This window comes from Anser anser (genome assembly GCF_964211835.1).
Source record: "Anser anser genome assembly, chromosome: 3".
Lineage (NCBI taxonomy): Eukaryota > Metazoa > Chordata > Aves > Anseriformes > Anatidae > Anser > Anser anser.
In genome coordinates, this window is record NC_139722.1 from 79176241 (window position 1) to 79192904 (window position 16664).

At 49.4% G+C, this 16664-nt stretch overlaps 1 protein-coding gene and 1 long non-coding RNA gene across 2 annotated transcripts; one reads left to right on the top strand and one right to left on the bottom strand.

Moving 5' to 3' along the window:
- Positions 1-7511: 7511 nt before the first annotated feature.
- On the bottom strand, positions 7512-14024 carry RHOU (ras homolog family member U). Its single transcript, XM_083827782.1, has 3 exons — positions 13535-14024; positions 13191-13249; positions 7512-10485 (listed from the first exon to the last, which is right to left on the bottom strand). The coding sequence occupies exons 1-3, from the start codon at positions 13875-13877 to the stop codon at positions 10030-10032; spliced, it is 858 nt and encodes a 285-aa protein (XP_083683908.1). The 5' UTR covers positions 13878-14024; the 3' UTR covers positions 7512-10029.
- A 240-nt stretch (positions 14025-14264) lies between these two features.
- On the top strand, positions 14265-16119 carry LOC310896006. The gene is made up of 2 exons (XR_014581116.1): positions 14265-15521; positions 15648-16119. It is a non-coding gene; the product is annotated as an uncharacterized lncRNA (long non-coding RNA).
- The last annotated feature ends 545 nt before the right edge of the window (positions 16120-16664 follow it).

The following is a 16664-nucleotide window of genomic DNA, read 5'->3' on the forward strand; positions in this document are numbered from 1 at the left end:
TTGTTCCCATTAACTGGGCTCCGGCGAGTATCCAGAACAGATGTTGCAGATAAGTGTCTCACCTCTCTGAAACTCTCTTGACACTTCCTGTTACATTCTGGAACAGCGATGAAATTAAATATTAGCACTGCTGTTAAAAACTCCAGCATGTGCGAACAGTGAACTGAAATGCCCATCTTTTTTTTCTTTTTTTCCTTTTTAACTTCAATATTTAGGATAAATAATAGGTAGCACAGGTGTATGGTCTACATGGAAAAATGTGAATTCTTGGGAGCAACAACCACACTATATATTACAAGGACGATGTTGGTGTTTGTAATGCCATTCTCTGCAACAAAGTAATTTCAAACGGAAATTTTCTAAAGAGGGCATGTGGTGATTAATTATTTTGCTTCCCTCTACCCAAGCGTAGCCTTGTTATTGGGAATAACAGAGAGAGAAATCCATCTTTATTCTTAAATCATCTCTACTTAGCAATTCATACATCCCAGAAGCTTCCTTTCCATCATGAAGAATGCTTCTTGTGCCTCTCCAGACTGAACAATTCTCAGTGAAAGGCCACGATAGCTCTTTGTGTATGTAAAATGTAGCAGAAATATTAAAGCAGAGATCAAAGACAGCTCTATTCCTCAGATATTTTCCCTGACCCTTTAAACTGGTTAGGTGCAGAATGAATAATAAGGAGCAGACTCTGCCATCAATTACGTGGAGTTAAATCCAGAGCGGGCTGTTGTAAATCAAGTTACTTTAGAGTTACACAGCATAACTGGGAGCAGATTTGGGACCCGAGTCCGCAGGCCAAAGAACCAGACTGCAAGGAGAAAATCCCACCTCTCTCCTCCTCCATTTCACTCAAACTCCCAGGCTCTTCAAATAAGCAGGCCCATCTGCCTGCTTAGAAAAGCACACACAACTAAGGCCTTCCTAATCTGCCCAGCCAGTCCAATCCCCTCTTCAAGCACTGTTAAATGGATCACAAATAAATGAGATTTTTATTTAACGAATGTGGCAACACACAGCCCGAAAGGACCAAACAACATCTAATTTTTATCAACAGCTATAAAAGGTGGAGGGAAAAGACTTGAATTGCCCGGGTGCAAATCTTACTGGAAGAGAAATAAAAGAAATGGAGCAAGTGCTGAGTCAAAGTTGTCTGGAAGCACATTTAGATAATAAATTCTGTCTCTTCTCTTTCTCTTCCCATTACATGATGCTTCTCCCCCTCACACCAGCCTAATGCCTTAATCTAGCTAAATATTTGTAAACTGGCACCACATGTGATCGAGACAATAGAGGGGGAATGAGCAAGGTGATTCAAACCATGATATACTTCTTATTACAGCAATAGCATTTCACAAGATTAAGGGGGATTTTCTAGGCAATGGAGACAAATCCAGCACCAGCTTTATTGAGAAAATGTCACAGATGCTTCACTCGTTAACATGTGGTAGCGCAAACAAAGGAGATTATCTGCTTTTCCAAATGAGCACCATCAATGCTGCTATTTCATTTATTACACATTTTCCCACTCACCCCTTCAAGTGTTCGCTTTTGAAAGGCAACGCGCGTTGGTTGCTGAGACCTGGGCAAGTCAATGGAATATTCTTTGAAGCAAAAATTCCAGCCTGGTGGCAGCACTTGGAGAAATTATCAATCCGTGACGCCGCTCTTGGGAGTAACACTGCCAACCAAGATGAGAAAAGGAGAAGGGAAAAAAAAAAAAAGCAATCCCAAGTCCCTCCACTATGGGGATTTTATGGGTCAAGTGTCCTGAGAACCTCCACTCTGGTCCACCCACCGAGACAAAGCTATTTGTAAACACTAGATTGTGCTATCTTTTTGCCACCCTGATTGCTAATTAATCAGAAACAGAAGCGCCTGGGTGAGAAATACAAAGTGTCAGGGGAAAATGAATGGGAACCTGCCCAGCAACTGCTGTCCCCAGTTCAGAAACACCCCTCTGAAATCCTGAGGTTGCACTGCGAAGCACATGGGGGCTTGTGTTCAACCAGGACTCTAGAATCTAGCATTCCTGAATCCCAAGCACCTTTTTGTCCTGTTCATTTCAGAAATGACAACTCTCAACACTGCAAAGAGCCACAGGACAGTGCTGGGTTGCAGCCCTGCCCCTGCCCACCACCACTTCTATTCCTTTTGCTGCATCCCTCTCTGCTTCATGGCCTTCTGGGTCCAAAGCGTAGGTCAGCTTTCAAGCCCCATAAATGTTAAGACTCTCGACTGTACACTAAAGGGATGCAAGGGACCATGATATGTTGATTTGCTTTGAACTGTCACAGATCAATGAGGATCCGTGGCTGCTTCCTGGTCTGACAGGCCTGGTTCACACCAAAAAGTTTTACCAGCAAAAGCGGCCTCCAGTCAGAACAACCTGGTCCTAATTAGGGCTGATCTGTTGCACTTTAAAGGGCTTTAGTGACTGTTTTAACTAACCCTTCAGATGAAGAGCTCCAAAAATCTGGACTGGATCCCAAAAAATAACAGTGCTTATCAAGGCATCCTTCTGTCATCAGGCTTGCCAAATGCCTCCCGTCCATCTCTCATCATTATTTTGCTGCTGCTGCTCCCAAAAGCACTGAATGTAAAAGTTGCTTCTTTGGATTCAGGAGCATAAAATGCCTGATAATCTCTACAGGTTGCGCCTCACATCCTTATGGTAAGCCCCTGATGTGACAAGGGGGAGTTTTGCCTATGTAAAAATGAGGTCAGAGTCCAACTGCTTTCTTCTTTTGCACTTTTCCTGCTAAAGGTAGCAGTTATAGTAATATCATACTCCATTGCTTCCTAGCCTGGAGTAACAGTATATTGAGTGTCCCCTCTGCCTAAACCAAGCAGTTAACAGACATGTGTTGTTGAAAGCCTGGGATAACAACCTTCCAGAACAATAGGAATATTTTAAAATTACTTGGCCAAATCTGCTCTCTGCAACCCTATTACAAATGCCAGATTTTCACATATCCACTTTTTTTTCACATCCATATTTATTTTTGGAACATACTCAACATCATTTTGACAAAGTTCACTATGTTTCCATTCTAACTGGACAAACAATATATTCCGCACAAAATCTTGGTCTAGCGAGTCAAAATCAGAGGCTATACTTTAAAGCAGGACATGGAGGTCCATTTCTCAAAGCGCTTTGGCAGTAGAATAGCATTTCTCACTGCTGCTCTATCTCCCACTTCAGGCAGCTCACGTATTTTTTCCCTTCTAAGGTCAAATGTTGCAAATGTGACTGAAGATTTGTGCAATCAGGCTTAGAATAATTATGAAAAGACCTGCTTTCTGCTGGGTAGGTGATGAGCAAATCCGTTGAAGAATCCCTGGTTAGCTATCCACCAAAGCGGCCAAAAACTCGTGTCACATCTGGACATCTTGACCTGGCATACTGGAGCCTTTATAGTACCCTGGTGTGATAGGAAAATTTCACTGTCCTTGTCCTCTAAACGGAGGGGGCGATGCAGAAAGCATTCACTTTACTTTCATCCGTGCTAAGATCACAGATTCATCATAGACAAGTTTCAATCAGAGGGATCCCTGGGCAGTTTCTCCTTCCCAGAGCTATACCACTCACAACACAGACAATTCCTCCTATGTTCATTTGGAAGGTAAATATTACAATACAGAGTGGGATTATTGACCACACAAACAATATTGTCTGCTGGGAAACTACCAGCCTGGCTTCTCTGAGGGGAAATCCTACTGGAAATGTGCTGCAGTTGGAAAGGGTAAAGGTAAGCTCATGGGTATTGGGGGTCCCAGGGAGATAATACAGCTGAATTTCCAGAAAGCTTTTGACAAGGTTCCACACCAAAGCCTGTTGAAACAACACCCACAAATTGCTGGGCATGACCAGGAAGACTGCTGAAGAACAAAACACAGGGCTGAATTTTTGGCCATGGTTCTGCTCTGCATCCCTTACGAAGGGGATGATGGGGTTAGGAGGGACCCTGGGGGATGGCAACTGACATGGAGGAGGGGATGGAGGGACTGCCTATCAAGAGAGAGTGGAAAAGGCTGGGGCTTTTCAGCCGGGGAGGGAAAATGCAAACACAGCTGTGGTTTACAAAACAGAGAAGGTAGTTGATCAAGTCTCACTGTCACTTCCCTGGTCACCTAGCCACCTATTTATCTGTAAACTGCTATTCACCATAACCTACAGTGCCAGGACCAGGGGTCATATTGAAATGAATAGGAGCACAATTTAAAACAAGGAAAAGAAAGCATTTCTTTATGCAGTGGATTTTGAACTTCTGGGACTGGCTGTTCTGGTTGGCTGCAGTATCAGCAAAGAATTAGACAAAAACATAGTAACAGATTAAAAATAGGATACCGAAAGGACTAGGTAGGGATGTACCCACTAACATCCCTCCCACAGCTGCAGGATCGAGTCAGGTATTTGAAAGATAATCAATTTAAAAGGAAAAGGGAAAAAGGAAAAAGGAAAAAGGGAAGGGGAAAGGGAAAGGGAAAGAAAAAGAAAAAGAAAAAGAAAAAGAAAAAGGAATAAAGAAAAAGGTTTTTCCCATTACTTTGCATTTTCTGCTTGAATCCCTGTGTATCTTCTCGGGTGTCACCAACCCAGGTTTTGGCCTCCTTCTGCATTACCCAGACTAGATAAACATACGTGCTGCTGAAGCTGTTTTCAGGAACTCCTTCCTCCCTCTGTAATCTCTTATCTTCCAGAGGAGATTGTCAGGGGATACTTCAAAGCCCTTTGAAGATGGCCAGGGCCCTGCCTGCAGCAGAGCAGACGCAGCGCCCTCGCCCCGAGATGTCAGCAGCCGCTGTGCGTGCAGGCACGCGGTGCCGTCTTATCGCCCCTTTGGGCAACTGCAGCGAGCACCGGCACAGACTTTACCCCCTTGCTATCACCGTCCAATCTTCAGACTTTACTCTGCAATACTATGCCCATTTTCCCATTTTTTCCCCCAAATTCGCACACTTTGATTGTTGTAGATTATGAAAATGAGGAGAAAGAAAAAAGTTTTTTTTTTTTTTTTTTTTTTCTTAGCTCAGAGGAATAGCGAAGCCTGAAGCCTGCTGAGCTTATAATTAAAATGTGGAAAGGCCATGACATAGCTCAAAAGATGCAAGAATGTGATACAGGGAGCACAAAAATGCTGAGTACCAGGCTTTGGGCAAAGCGTCGTTTTGAATTCAAAATAAACGAGAAGATTGCCTATAGAGAGGGGAATGCAGGGGGAGAGGCAGCCGTGGAAGGGGAGGACGAGTGGGGAGCTATTGTTCAAGTACTGCCTTCAGAGAAATCCTGATCAGAGCAAAGGAAAGCAGTGCAGCTGGCTCATGGTGCTGGTCCCTCTGCTGAATCGTCAAAGACCAGGTAACACAGATCTCCAAGTACATAGCTCTCACTCCATCAGCAACTTGAACAGGGAAACACAACCCATAAAAATCCCATTTCTACCTGAAACAGGTTTTTTTTTTTTCCTGCCATTGCTAACAAGTAGCACTATTGCAGGGGCTGGCATCAGAGACACAGGTGAGGAGGCCCCCGGGGACCTACAAGACACTGGGGACATCCCACAGCGATAGGAAAACTAGCAGCTATCTGGACATGCTGCTTTACTCCGCACCACCATCTGTACCAACCCCATTAGGCCACTGGTACTAAAATTACCATCCCAAATAGAAGGATTTTAAAAAGGTATTTGGCCTTTTTAAAGGCCAAAGCATAGCGGCCAAGCTGGAACTTTACGCCTTTTTTTTTTTTTATATACCTCACTGATTTATCCTTCCTGTTAAAACAGAGTGGGGAAATAAATCAGCAGCACTGAAGAATACTCTGCCTCAGATGGTAAAATTCATTGAATTACACAAGTGTTTGCTCCCCGGTTTATACCATAGAGGGCTGCACTACATGGGTAATGAACAACCCTAACCGCATTACATCTTCCCTCTGGCTGCCAGCAATGGTGGGAGCTTAATCTTCAGAAGGTCCTGTTGGGTCCCGGGGCCCTGCTGTTGGCTTGAAACCCATCCTGCAAGAGCAAATGCAAAAACATTAAATACATTAGGACGGCAGTGCTGGATGATGCCAAAAGTCCACCTCATCCCATATCCTGTCCCTAACCCGCACAGATGCTTGGGGAAAGACTGTAAGAACTGAGCAAACACGGAGTGATTTTTCCCTGTAGTGTGCAGTGATATTTCCTCCCAGCTTCCAGCTATCCCCAGCTTTGGGACTTCCTAAAAAAAGGCTGTATTTTTGTACCTAACAGCCCTCACTGGGGCTGTTCATTTCCTCGTGCATTTCTCTAATTGGTTTTTTAATCTCCTTATGCCTGAAGTAGGTAAAAGCAGTTTCTATCACTCCGCATTGCCCAGGAGCCCCTTTGCCAGTTCTTCTGAGCTTTATAATGTCTTACTCTTTCCTAAACAGATGTTTTCCCTGCTCTCCCCACCCTGCTGTATAAAAGGGCAACCAACACTAAAGGCAGGAGCTGATGGAAGTCTCTTCTGTACAAACACGAGCACGTGGGTTGCCTCCCAGGGCTCAGTTGCAGGGGCACTTGCGTGCTTAAGGTCCAACGTTTAGGCATAATGCATATGACAATATTAGGTCAGCTGCATGTGGTCATACAAGGCCACCTCCTGCAGCAGCCCCCCCTTCTCTGTGGTCAGTAACTGATGTCTAGGAAGAAAATAAAAAGCAAAGAGCATGGCCAGATTTCTTTGGAGATCCTCTCTCCCAGCTGAGTCTGAAGGCCCATTCTTCACTGTCCCAGCTAGGCAACCCCCAATCATACCTCAGAAATGTCCAATCCACAAAACACATGGGGAGAAAATGGTAAAGGTGGCATTTTTTTCCAAACAAGAACAAATAATTTTGTTCTAGAGCACTTTGACTTGGTATGAAAGAGCACAAAATCCTCTCTTGGGAACTTCCATCCATCAGAAAGCGGCAGCGATTTCAGTGTTTCTGGAAAAGCTCTCGTACAGCGGGCTTACTTCAGTGCGCTCTTATCAGCCACAGCTGCCACCTCATCCAGTAGCTCAAGCCGGGCAGCCGAAGCAGCCTTTTGATCACAGCAGCGTGCACATGTACAACGTTACCCTGGCGGCAAGGATGAGCTGAGCTGGCTTAGCCTCGTCCAAACGCAGGGATAGGTAAGACAGCAGCACTCGTAGCAGAAGAGCAACGTGGCACAGGTAGAAAAGGTGTTTTTGCACCGGGATGTGGCAGCGGTGGGCTCTGGGTGCTCAGTGGGTAGGGGCAGAGAGGATACTTAGTGCCAAGAGGAGGGAATGGGCTCTGCTCTTCCAAAATGCCCTCTCCAGCTCCCCAGGGTGTGCAGGGAGCAACACGAGTGGGAAATATTACACCAGTCTCAGGGTACCCAGCTCTCCCTGTCTCTGTGTTCCTCCTGCTCCACACCCCAGGTTTCGGGGTCCAGGAGCAAGGAGCCCGCCCGCGCCCTCCCGGCCTCCTCAGAGTGGGCAGCAGAGGCAGACGCATACACAGATGAGCATTTATTTCCAAATATCTCATTTATATCACTCTCACATGAAATATTTCTTTCAGAATATAGCCTACACGTAGAAAACAGAAGACAGTTTTTTTTTTTTTCATAAGGCACATCAGATTATAGACTACATAGAGACATCTCCCCCTCAATCGCGCTTGTAAAACACAGGCAATTTTAAAAGTAATATTTCTAAAACCTAGACCCTGTGTAGCCCCGTGTAGAGCAGTATTCGTAAAGTTATTAGACCTCAGTTTACATACACCTAGTAAAGGGCTATAACAAGTTGTATATACATCACATTTTCAGAAACAGTCACAGCTGGCTACATTTAAAAGTAATGCTACTCCAGACTATGAAACAGGCTGCTTATAAAATATAACCTACTGCTTCCAGTACGGCATGATACAAAGCAGTATGACCTTGCAGAAAAAATTGTGTTATTTTTGCAAATGGGAGTTGTTCAGATTTTAGCCTGTCTCCTTCTAAACCCCACATTTTTGATCAACTGAGACCATTTTACAGAGAAGTAAAGCACCCAAGAGAAGTCTGGCTTTGCATTTTTCTCCAAGATGACGGTATGACTGTGTATCTGAAATCCTGTCAATGCATTAGAATAAGAAATATAAAGGCTCAGATGTTAACTTCATGACCAGTAAACATTAAACCATTACGAACCAGATGCAACAAAGCTAAATGCATCCAGCTTCTGTGCTATGGAAACTGCTTTTGCAGGCTGTTCCAGTGCAGAAGCCAACACGTTTTTATTGAATCAGGCCCTATGTAAAGATTTCCATTCCATTTTCAAGTTCTCAGCCATGGAACGTTATCCATTCTGCGCTCATTTTGCTGTAGTGGAAGAAAAAAAACACCGTCTGTGGAGCTTATGCCAATACACCCCAGAATCCATTTACATAGTGTCATTTTATTTAATGGGCCAGTAGGTAAACTGTGGTCAGCTTTATCAATTTAGATGGCTTCCACAGTTCCTCTTGATATCATGCATTGATTCATTTACAATGAAAAAAGGTTCCGGCTTTCTGCAACTGCTGTTCAGTTTAAGACTATGAAAAGGTCACTTTAAGGCTACGACCAAAGGAAAAAAAATAGAATATAATCTGATCTTGAAATACCTAGGAAAGAAAAAAAAAAAAAGTAGTCAGGGCCATAAAAAGACAGACAGACAGCACAGACTAAATGTCCTCTGCAGAATAAGTTAAAATACCAATTCTTGCAGAGAGTCACGTTACCCCTCCAGTCTCTCAAACCCACAGGAGCTGGAATTAGGCTTAGTCTAGTAGGAATCAGATTTAGTCAGATGGAAGATCATACTCAGTTCTCCATTATGTTGATCACCCAGCTACATTTTAGGCAAGTTTCACTTTAACTTGTTGGACTGATGTGGGAAAATGTTATCAGCTAAATTTCCAGGGTGGCCTTAGCCAATTTCCCCAGCATGAGCTTGGACAAGATTCAACGACAAACAACTGTTGCCTTTAGAAGGGAAACATTAACTTGGTTGAAAGCAGCATGGTGAAGAGGACACAGCAGCCTCAGTTTCCAGATTCCAGTTTGTTATCATCTTGATTTGCCTGATCTGTTATTTGTTTATCAGCCTTAAAGGTAAGGAGGGGCATTAGGAAATAATTGGCTGTAGACTTGAAAACAAATGCAGTTGGTGGTGGTGCTGCACAGATATTTGATACTTCTCTTTAAAATAATAATAATAAAAAAAAAAACACAACAGCATTTACATTCCTTTCAGCTGAAACGGATGAACTGCCACCACGTCTGCATAAATAGAGGAGCCCGCTACTACCCAGGGCGGTGGCTGAGGCTCGGTAACGCTTCCGCCTGACTTCCTGGGAAGGAGAGGGGGACAAGGACAGAAACGACTTTCAAGTCAGGAGGTGACAAATGAGATGTCAGTGCTGTAATGTATCGGGTTCCCTCGCAGCACGCTGAAGGTGTATTTGTGACCTTTCCAGCCGTGGCATTTGTGTATAGATGACACCTCTTGCATACCCTTTTTAAAGCAATCCCTAAGAGTGTTGGTTTGGGAAGACACGGAGAAGAGAGGAGTGGGTTTTTAAAGCTAAAAACGTCCATTAGGAGGCACAGTGTTATCTTTCCCTTTGACCGTCTGGGCTCCACGCTTCCACAGTCACTCACACGTCTCTGCTGCATAGCCCTCACAGCGAAGGGCTCCGGTTTGCTCCTCCCCGTAGCGTACAGATGGTGACACAAGTCAGATCCTTCGGGCAAATCCTTCTAACCTCACAGACACACGGTGTGCGCTTCTTCCTTAATGAAAGATTATTTAGTCACGGAACTCCTGATTCATAGCAATCATTTAACTACAAATCCTTCTGCTGCCCTCGCAAGGGCAACCGTGATATCCAGTAGCAACATATACACATACATACAGATCTACACTATACACCCGGGACGACACAGAATGAGAGTTGAGCTAATATAGCCTCTATTTGATGTCCTCAGAGCAGCGCTCGGGTCCTCGCGATTCCTATACAAAACAGCAGTATTTTTTCCACCAGGATTTGGAGAGGTTTTTCATTTTGTCTGGAGTCCTACACTTGGATTTCTTTGGTTGCTGCTGGGTATCCGAGTACTGAATCCCAGCCACGATGGCCGCATCAAAGACCTCCTTGAGGTTTTTCTGAGTCAAAGCCGAGCACTCGATGTAGGACGCGGCTTTTATTTCCTCGGCACAGAGCTTCGCAGCCTCCTCCGAGACGGGCTTCTCTTTGCACTTGTCCAGCTCGATGAGAACTTTGACGTCCTCCCGGAGGTCCGACTGCGTCCCCACCAGGATGATGGGCGCCTTGGGGCAGTGGCACCGGATTTCGGGAACCCACTTCTCACTCACGTTCTGGAAGGACGAGGGGCTGACGACGCTGAAGCACAGCAGGAAGATGTCCGTGTTGGTGTAGCACAGAGGCCTGAGCTTGTCAAATTCATCCTGCACAGAACAACATCGTGTTAGCACCCGGCAGAAACAGCGCTGGAGGATTCCCCGAGATGCTCCCAGCTCAAGCCCACTGCTGATGCTTGGAGAAGCTGAGGCTCACCTCCTGCCATCCTGAGAGACCTTAGCACCCAGGCCACAGGACAAGGTGCATCAGTACCAGCAGCCACGTGTGCTAAGCCTGAGGTCTGGCCCTGCGCAGCTGCCAGCCTGTGGACACCCTGCCACTATCAGGCACATGGAAGGAAGGTGCTGGTTTCCCCACCTGGCTGAGATTTCCCTGACGGAAACATTTTTTAAACCGGCGCCTACTTAACAACATCCTCCAGGAGATGGGAATAATTTCCCTGCCATTGTGCCCAGGGATTTAGATCTGATGGCAGCAATAAGGAATCACAATGCGCAGGCTTAACATGCCAATGGCATGGAATAAGAGCTTTACCTTTCCCTCCCACCCATGCCACATCAAACAAACTGCAAACAGGCCTCCCAGTGCTACCTGTTCTTTTTTTTTCCTCCTTCCCTCCTCCTTTAAGAGCAAACTCCAGCAAAGCAAAGCCCTTTTTCAGCTTCAGGAGGTTGCCACAAGGAAGCCAGGCACCTAAAGGTAACAAAGGACTCTGCCACAGGCAGCAGCTAGCGAAGAATGCAGCAACAAGCAAGAATGCAGCAACAAGCAAGGGTTAACTCCATGCAGCCTGCCTTTATGCTGACAGCAGGATAAAAGCAGGGTAACACTAGCAGCCTGAACAGGTAGGATTTGCCTCAGCGGCGGTGACATTTTAATTAAAATGGACCGTGTTCTCAAAAGCTCTGAATTTAAAGTGCAAAGAACAAACACAGCTGAAAACATCTCTCCGGTGCCAGCGTTTTACTGCTGAATTGCAAGTCACATGTTAATTTTCAAGATGCGAAATTTTGCTCTAAAGCCTCTGAAGGCCCAGGATATGCAGTTTAAAGCCCACTGGAAGCCTCAGAAGTCTTGTTCCACTCGAATGCATTTCTTCCAGCAGTAACTCTCAGAGAGACAGCAATTTATAAAACACGAGTCAAGAAAGCAAGCTTCATTAGCTCTCTTGATTCCCAGATTAAGCCTCACAGGAAACCAGGCTGTCACCATTTGGCTTGAGAGAAACTCGGCGTTTAGTGAGCTGCAGCACTGAAGGACAGGACCATTTGCGGAAAGGCACCTCGCCACGTAATTGCCTCTCCTTGCAACGTGAGAAACCTCAACGAGGCTCGATTCAATAGGCTTGAAAGCCAAACCCAGATCTTAAGGGTTTCTACCCAGATGAAATAATGCCCTTTATATTCCAAGTGCACTCCTACGGTTTCGATGGTAGTGCACAAACTGCAGGGACTCTACACCTTTTTAGGCTGCTGACACCGAAATATCTACAATTTTTCAGCTGCGGATTTCAGCACCCATCTCACTGCAGCACGGTTTTGACAAAGTGCCCAGCCAGGTACCTTTTATTCAAGACAATTTCTATTACTGCAGGTAGCCCCTCAGTTTCTAAGGAAGCAAATCCCCCGTTCCGGCTGCTCTGGGACACGCAGAGCGCACACCTCGACCACTCAGAGCAGCAAAGGCAAGAGGCCACCGGACCCGCCGCTCCCTCCTGCCACCGGTGGCTGCCTTGCCCTGGGCACTGTCCCCCCACCGGCTGTCACCCTGCCACCGCCGTGCGTTCAGCCGCCACACTCTGGTTGTGGGCACACCCAGCCACCACGTCACTCCGGCAGGGCTTAACACCAGTGCTCACTTCTGCTATCTCACTTCGTACCATCACCTGCAGAAGGCTGCTTGCAGGCTTTTAACTGTGGTTTGCAGGGCAGATGAAACAGTCCTACGCTGCTACTAGGGCTGTGCAGCCCTTCGAGCTCCTTTACTAAGGGGAGCGCCCAGCTACAACCCATCTAAATAGGTTTGTATGTTAAGGCCACTGAGATTTTTCCATGTGGTTTCGGTGAAGGCACAGACCCAGATCCACAAAGCTGTTCACGAACCCAGCTCCTATCGCCTTCAAAGGCGAATTCGGTAGCAAAACACTTTTAGCAGTCCCGGCTCAACCCCTGCCAAGCAGCGCTGCACACTGCTCAGGGTGTTACCAGCAAGGGGCGTGCAGAAAATACAAGAAACAGGTTCTCTTAGCAGGCAAACTAGGAGCTGAGAGGCACTAGCCACCCTCAGCCCTGCAGGAGTTAGGTTAGGGGCAGCAGCATGACTTAGGGGTGGGAATGGCAAACGTGAAGACTCCACAGATAACACCAAATAGGATTTTTTTCTCCCTTCAGCTCCTGCCCCTTTAAAAGTGCAGTGTCCATCTGTGCACACCTACAGCTGTGAATGCTTTGTCCCAAACACCCTCATTCTTAAATCCGGAGCTATTTAGCTAAAAAACGAAGCCAGCGACAACCTCTCAAGGAGAAAAACCGAGAGCCCTGAATCCCCAGACCTTTCAGCTTTCCGGCCAGGCACAGCAGAGCGGCAGCCGTGCCCGGTCCCCGTGCGGAGCCGCAACCTGTGCATCCCCCCACCCCGTAGCAGACCCCAGGCAAAGCAGCGGGCGGAGAACGAGGGAGAAGGGCGGCGGTTTAACAGGATGCTCAAAGCCACGAAGTCGCTATCAGGACTCCCCGGCCACCCACTCGCCCCCTCCCGCTGTCACTTGAACCGAGTACGCGGCTCCACCGACCTGCCCGGCCGTGTCGCAGAGCTGCAGTCTCACCGGCTTGCCGTCCACAGACACAACAGCTTGGGGGAGAGAGGAGGGGGAAAGCGTGGTGAGTCCAACTTCGCACATTTTCCATTAATAAAGAAAAAAAAAAAAAGGAGAGGGGAAGGCTCCCGCTGCCCGGGGTTGAGCTCCTTATCCCCTTCCATGCTCTCGGGACGCCCCCAGCACAAAAACCGGAGCGGCTGGAGGGCAGAGGAAGGAGCGAAGCCTCACCGCAGCCGGGCTGGCAGGGACACAACCTCGGGGCAGGCTCAAACTTTTCGCTCAGCGCCCGATCCCCCCCCGGCGCCCCCCGTCCTTACCGGAGAAGTTGTCGAAGGCGGTGGGGATGTACTCGGTGGGGTACCCGTTGGTGGTGTAGCTCACCACCAGGCTGGTCTTGCCCACGGCGCCGTCCCCCACCAGCACGCACTTGATGCTGCGCCGCGGCTCGCTCCCGGCCCCGGCTCCGGCTCCGCTCCCGGCCCCGGCCCCGCTCCCGGCCCCGCTCCCCGCCGCCCCCCGGCAGCGGCCGCCCAGCGCCGCCCCGAGCGCCGCCGCCGCCCGGCCGCTGCGCACCCTGCGCGGGGGCACCGGCGGCACCTCGCAGCCGCCGGCCACCGGCTTGCCGATGTAGCCCGCATCGCCCTCCTGCTGCGGCGGCATCCGGGGGGCGGCCGGCCCGGCACCGCCGCCGGGGGAGCGGCGGGACGAGGACGACGAGGAGAAGGAGGTGGCGAGCAGGCGGTGCGGGGCCCCGGCGGGCCGGCAGGAGCGGCGCGGCCGCCGCGAAGCCAGCCCCGGAGCAGGGAGTGAGGGACGGAGGGAGGCAGCGAGCCCGGCTGCGCTGCGCCCGCCTCGCCCCGCGCTACCGAGTCGCGGCCGGCGGCCCCGCGGCGCCGCGTGACATGGCTGGGGCGGGGAGGGGCCGCCGGCACCGCCCGGCGCGGCGCGGCGCGGCGCTACCGATAGGGGGCGCTGCAGCGCAACCAGGCCGGCTCGCGGCCGCCGCGCGCTCATTGGTCAGCCCGCCCCGCCGCGCGCTGCTATTGGTTGGGGAGGAGGGGGCGCGGCGGGGAGGCCCCGCCCATCGCCGCCTGCCTTGGGGGGTCCGCGGGCCGGCGGGGGGGGCGCCCGGTGGCGGAGCGGGGCCGGCAGCGGGAGCGGGGGGGGGCGGCGGCTGCGCTGGGCACGTGCTGAAGGAGCGGCCGTGGGGTGCCGCGGGCCTCGTGTCGCGGTAACGGCCCGAGTGCGGGGCAGCACGAAGCGGGGAGGTGCCGTTCTTGTGCGGCAGAGCCTGTGGGGTCCCGTGGTGGTGGTCGCGGGGCTGGGCTGAGCCCGTGTTGCAGCCCAGGGTCTCAGCTCGGTCCGTGTTGTTCCTTATGGTTCTGAGCGTAGACATAGCCACGTTTCTGCAGAAGACGAGACCAGGTTAAGAAAGGCATGTGCAGTGGAAGAACCGTGTTAGTGCACGCGTTCCTTGTTAGTGCACGCGATGCTGGAAGTCAGCATGCAGTAAATATCTCAGCTTTGGCCATCGGTGTGTCAGGGCATGCTGAAGGCACGACAGCAGACGAGTTTCTGTCCGTTCTGGCTGATGTGCCAACTGAGGGCGAGCAGACGTGCTGCCATCTCCGACACCGGGATGGAATACACGCCAGCTGTGGGCACGAGGCTGGCTGAGCGTTGCCACCCCTTACCTGCAGCAGCAAACAGCAAGTCCCCATCCCGTATCAGTGCTGCAACGAGGCCTCGTTCAGAGCAAGGATGCACAAAGACGAGGAGGACTCCCGTAGGTGGGAGATGACTATAACTGTCCGCATTGTTTCGGGGACGGGGGGCGGGAGCGGGCTCGGAGCTGCATGGTTGTGCCATACCGTAATGTGCCCTGCCGAACACAGAAGCCTTTTGTGCAGGAGGATGATCTAACCCATTGTTTTGCAGGGGGGTGCCCGCCCGCACCGCAGCAGCAAGTCCGAGCAGCCCCCGGTGCTGGCGGTGGGCTGAGGGCTGGTCCCGAAGGGATGCTGCCGCTGATAGCCGCTGTCGCCGAAGCTTTGGGCCACGGCCCTATCGCACGCACACATCTCGCAGGTTTTAACGCGGTTGTTTTCCGAGCTCTGAGCCGCAGGATAAACAGGCTTAGCTCCACGTAGGTCAACAGGGGGGCCGCTGTCTGTCTCGGGGCTGAATCTGGTCCATTATCAGTTCACAGAAAAGCTCCTGCCCTATCTTCCATGCTCGTGTTAGTCAAATATTATTCTTCGAGAAAAATGACAGACAGAGGAAATTATTTTATCAAGACGTGAAGTAGGTCATTGTTATATCCTGGCTTATCATTTTCCCTGTGATATAAAAAATACAAACTGGGTGCTGGCCTTGTAGAATGAAAGCTTTCTTTTCCTTTTTTTTTTCTTTTTTTTTTTTTTACTGTAGAAACTTGAAAAGCCTGACACGGAGAGAGGCACGGGAGTGAGGCGGCGCGCTCCGAGCATGACGTGATGCACTGCTGCTAGTGCAAGGGGAAGGGTACAGCCTGCTCTGCGGGGCCGTCACCGAGATCCTGTTCTTTGTGAGAGGAGCAAACTCTCGGCCTGGAAAAAAGCCATCTACGATGCACCCCTTCTTTTTCCAAAGAGCGGGATCGTGGCGACGTTGCTGAGCTGGCCGGTGGCTGGGGAGGTGGGAAGGGGAGAAAGGGGAAGCAGGAGGGAGCAAAGAGAGGGCAACCAGCTGGGAAAGAAAAAGGAGCTTGTTTAAAGGGCAGATCTGACCTGCTCTGACTCCAGAGAAGTGCTTTTGAGGCTGCCTTTTGAGAACCAGGAGGGAAAAAGGCTAGGGAAGTACAAGATGTTACTGTTTTTATTATGTATTTCATTTGTAATTAAAAACCGTAAATATATATATGTATTTATTTTTGCCAGGGCTTTTTTAAAGAACATTTTCATTACCCAAGATATCGATCTCAGGCAAGTTTTCACTACCTGGGGAAAGGGATCAGTAAGCAGCACACATTATTAACACAATAATCTCTCCTCACCCCTCAAGCTAAACTCTGAGAAGACGCTAACGCAAGCTCAAAGGCAAAAAGGCTTGTTGAGATAAACCTGAAAATAAAATAATACAAAACAAAACAAAGCACAATTGCTTCGAGCCTCCCAAATTCCTAATTAATTCAGAAAACAAATTAACCCTAGCCTCCTATCTGCAGTGCCTCTGCAGGGGAATCGCCATGGGAGGTGATCCCTTTATCTCACTTTTGACGTTCTTTCCAGCCCATCTCGGACCACTGCTGCGGGAAGGTGCTCCATGTCCTGTATGGTCACCCCTTAGTTTGCTTGTCCTGAAGCCCCTTGTCACCCCAGGGCTGTCCCACACCCCTCTGGGCACGCTGGCCATGCTCTGAGCAGGGACAGAGCAGTGGCCCCCACAGGCCACCTGGGCACTGATGGG

Excerpts from the sequence above, each read along its gene's own strand:
- RHOU (XM_083827782.1), bottom strand. The coding sequence starts at position 13,877 with ATGCCGCCGCAGCAGGAGGGCGATGCGGGCTACATCGGCAAGCCGGTG. Across the intron at positions 13,250-13,534 it reads CGCCTTCGACAACTTCTCCG|CTGTTGTGTCTGTGGACGGC; the intron begins GTAAGGACGGGG and ends CTCTCCCCCAAG. Across the intron at positions 10,486-13,190 it reads TCTGCGACACGGCCGGGCAG|GATGAATTTGACAAGCTCAG; the intron begins GTCGGTGGAGCC and ends TGTTCTGTGCAG.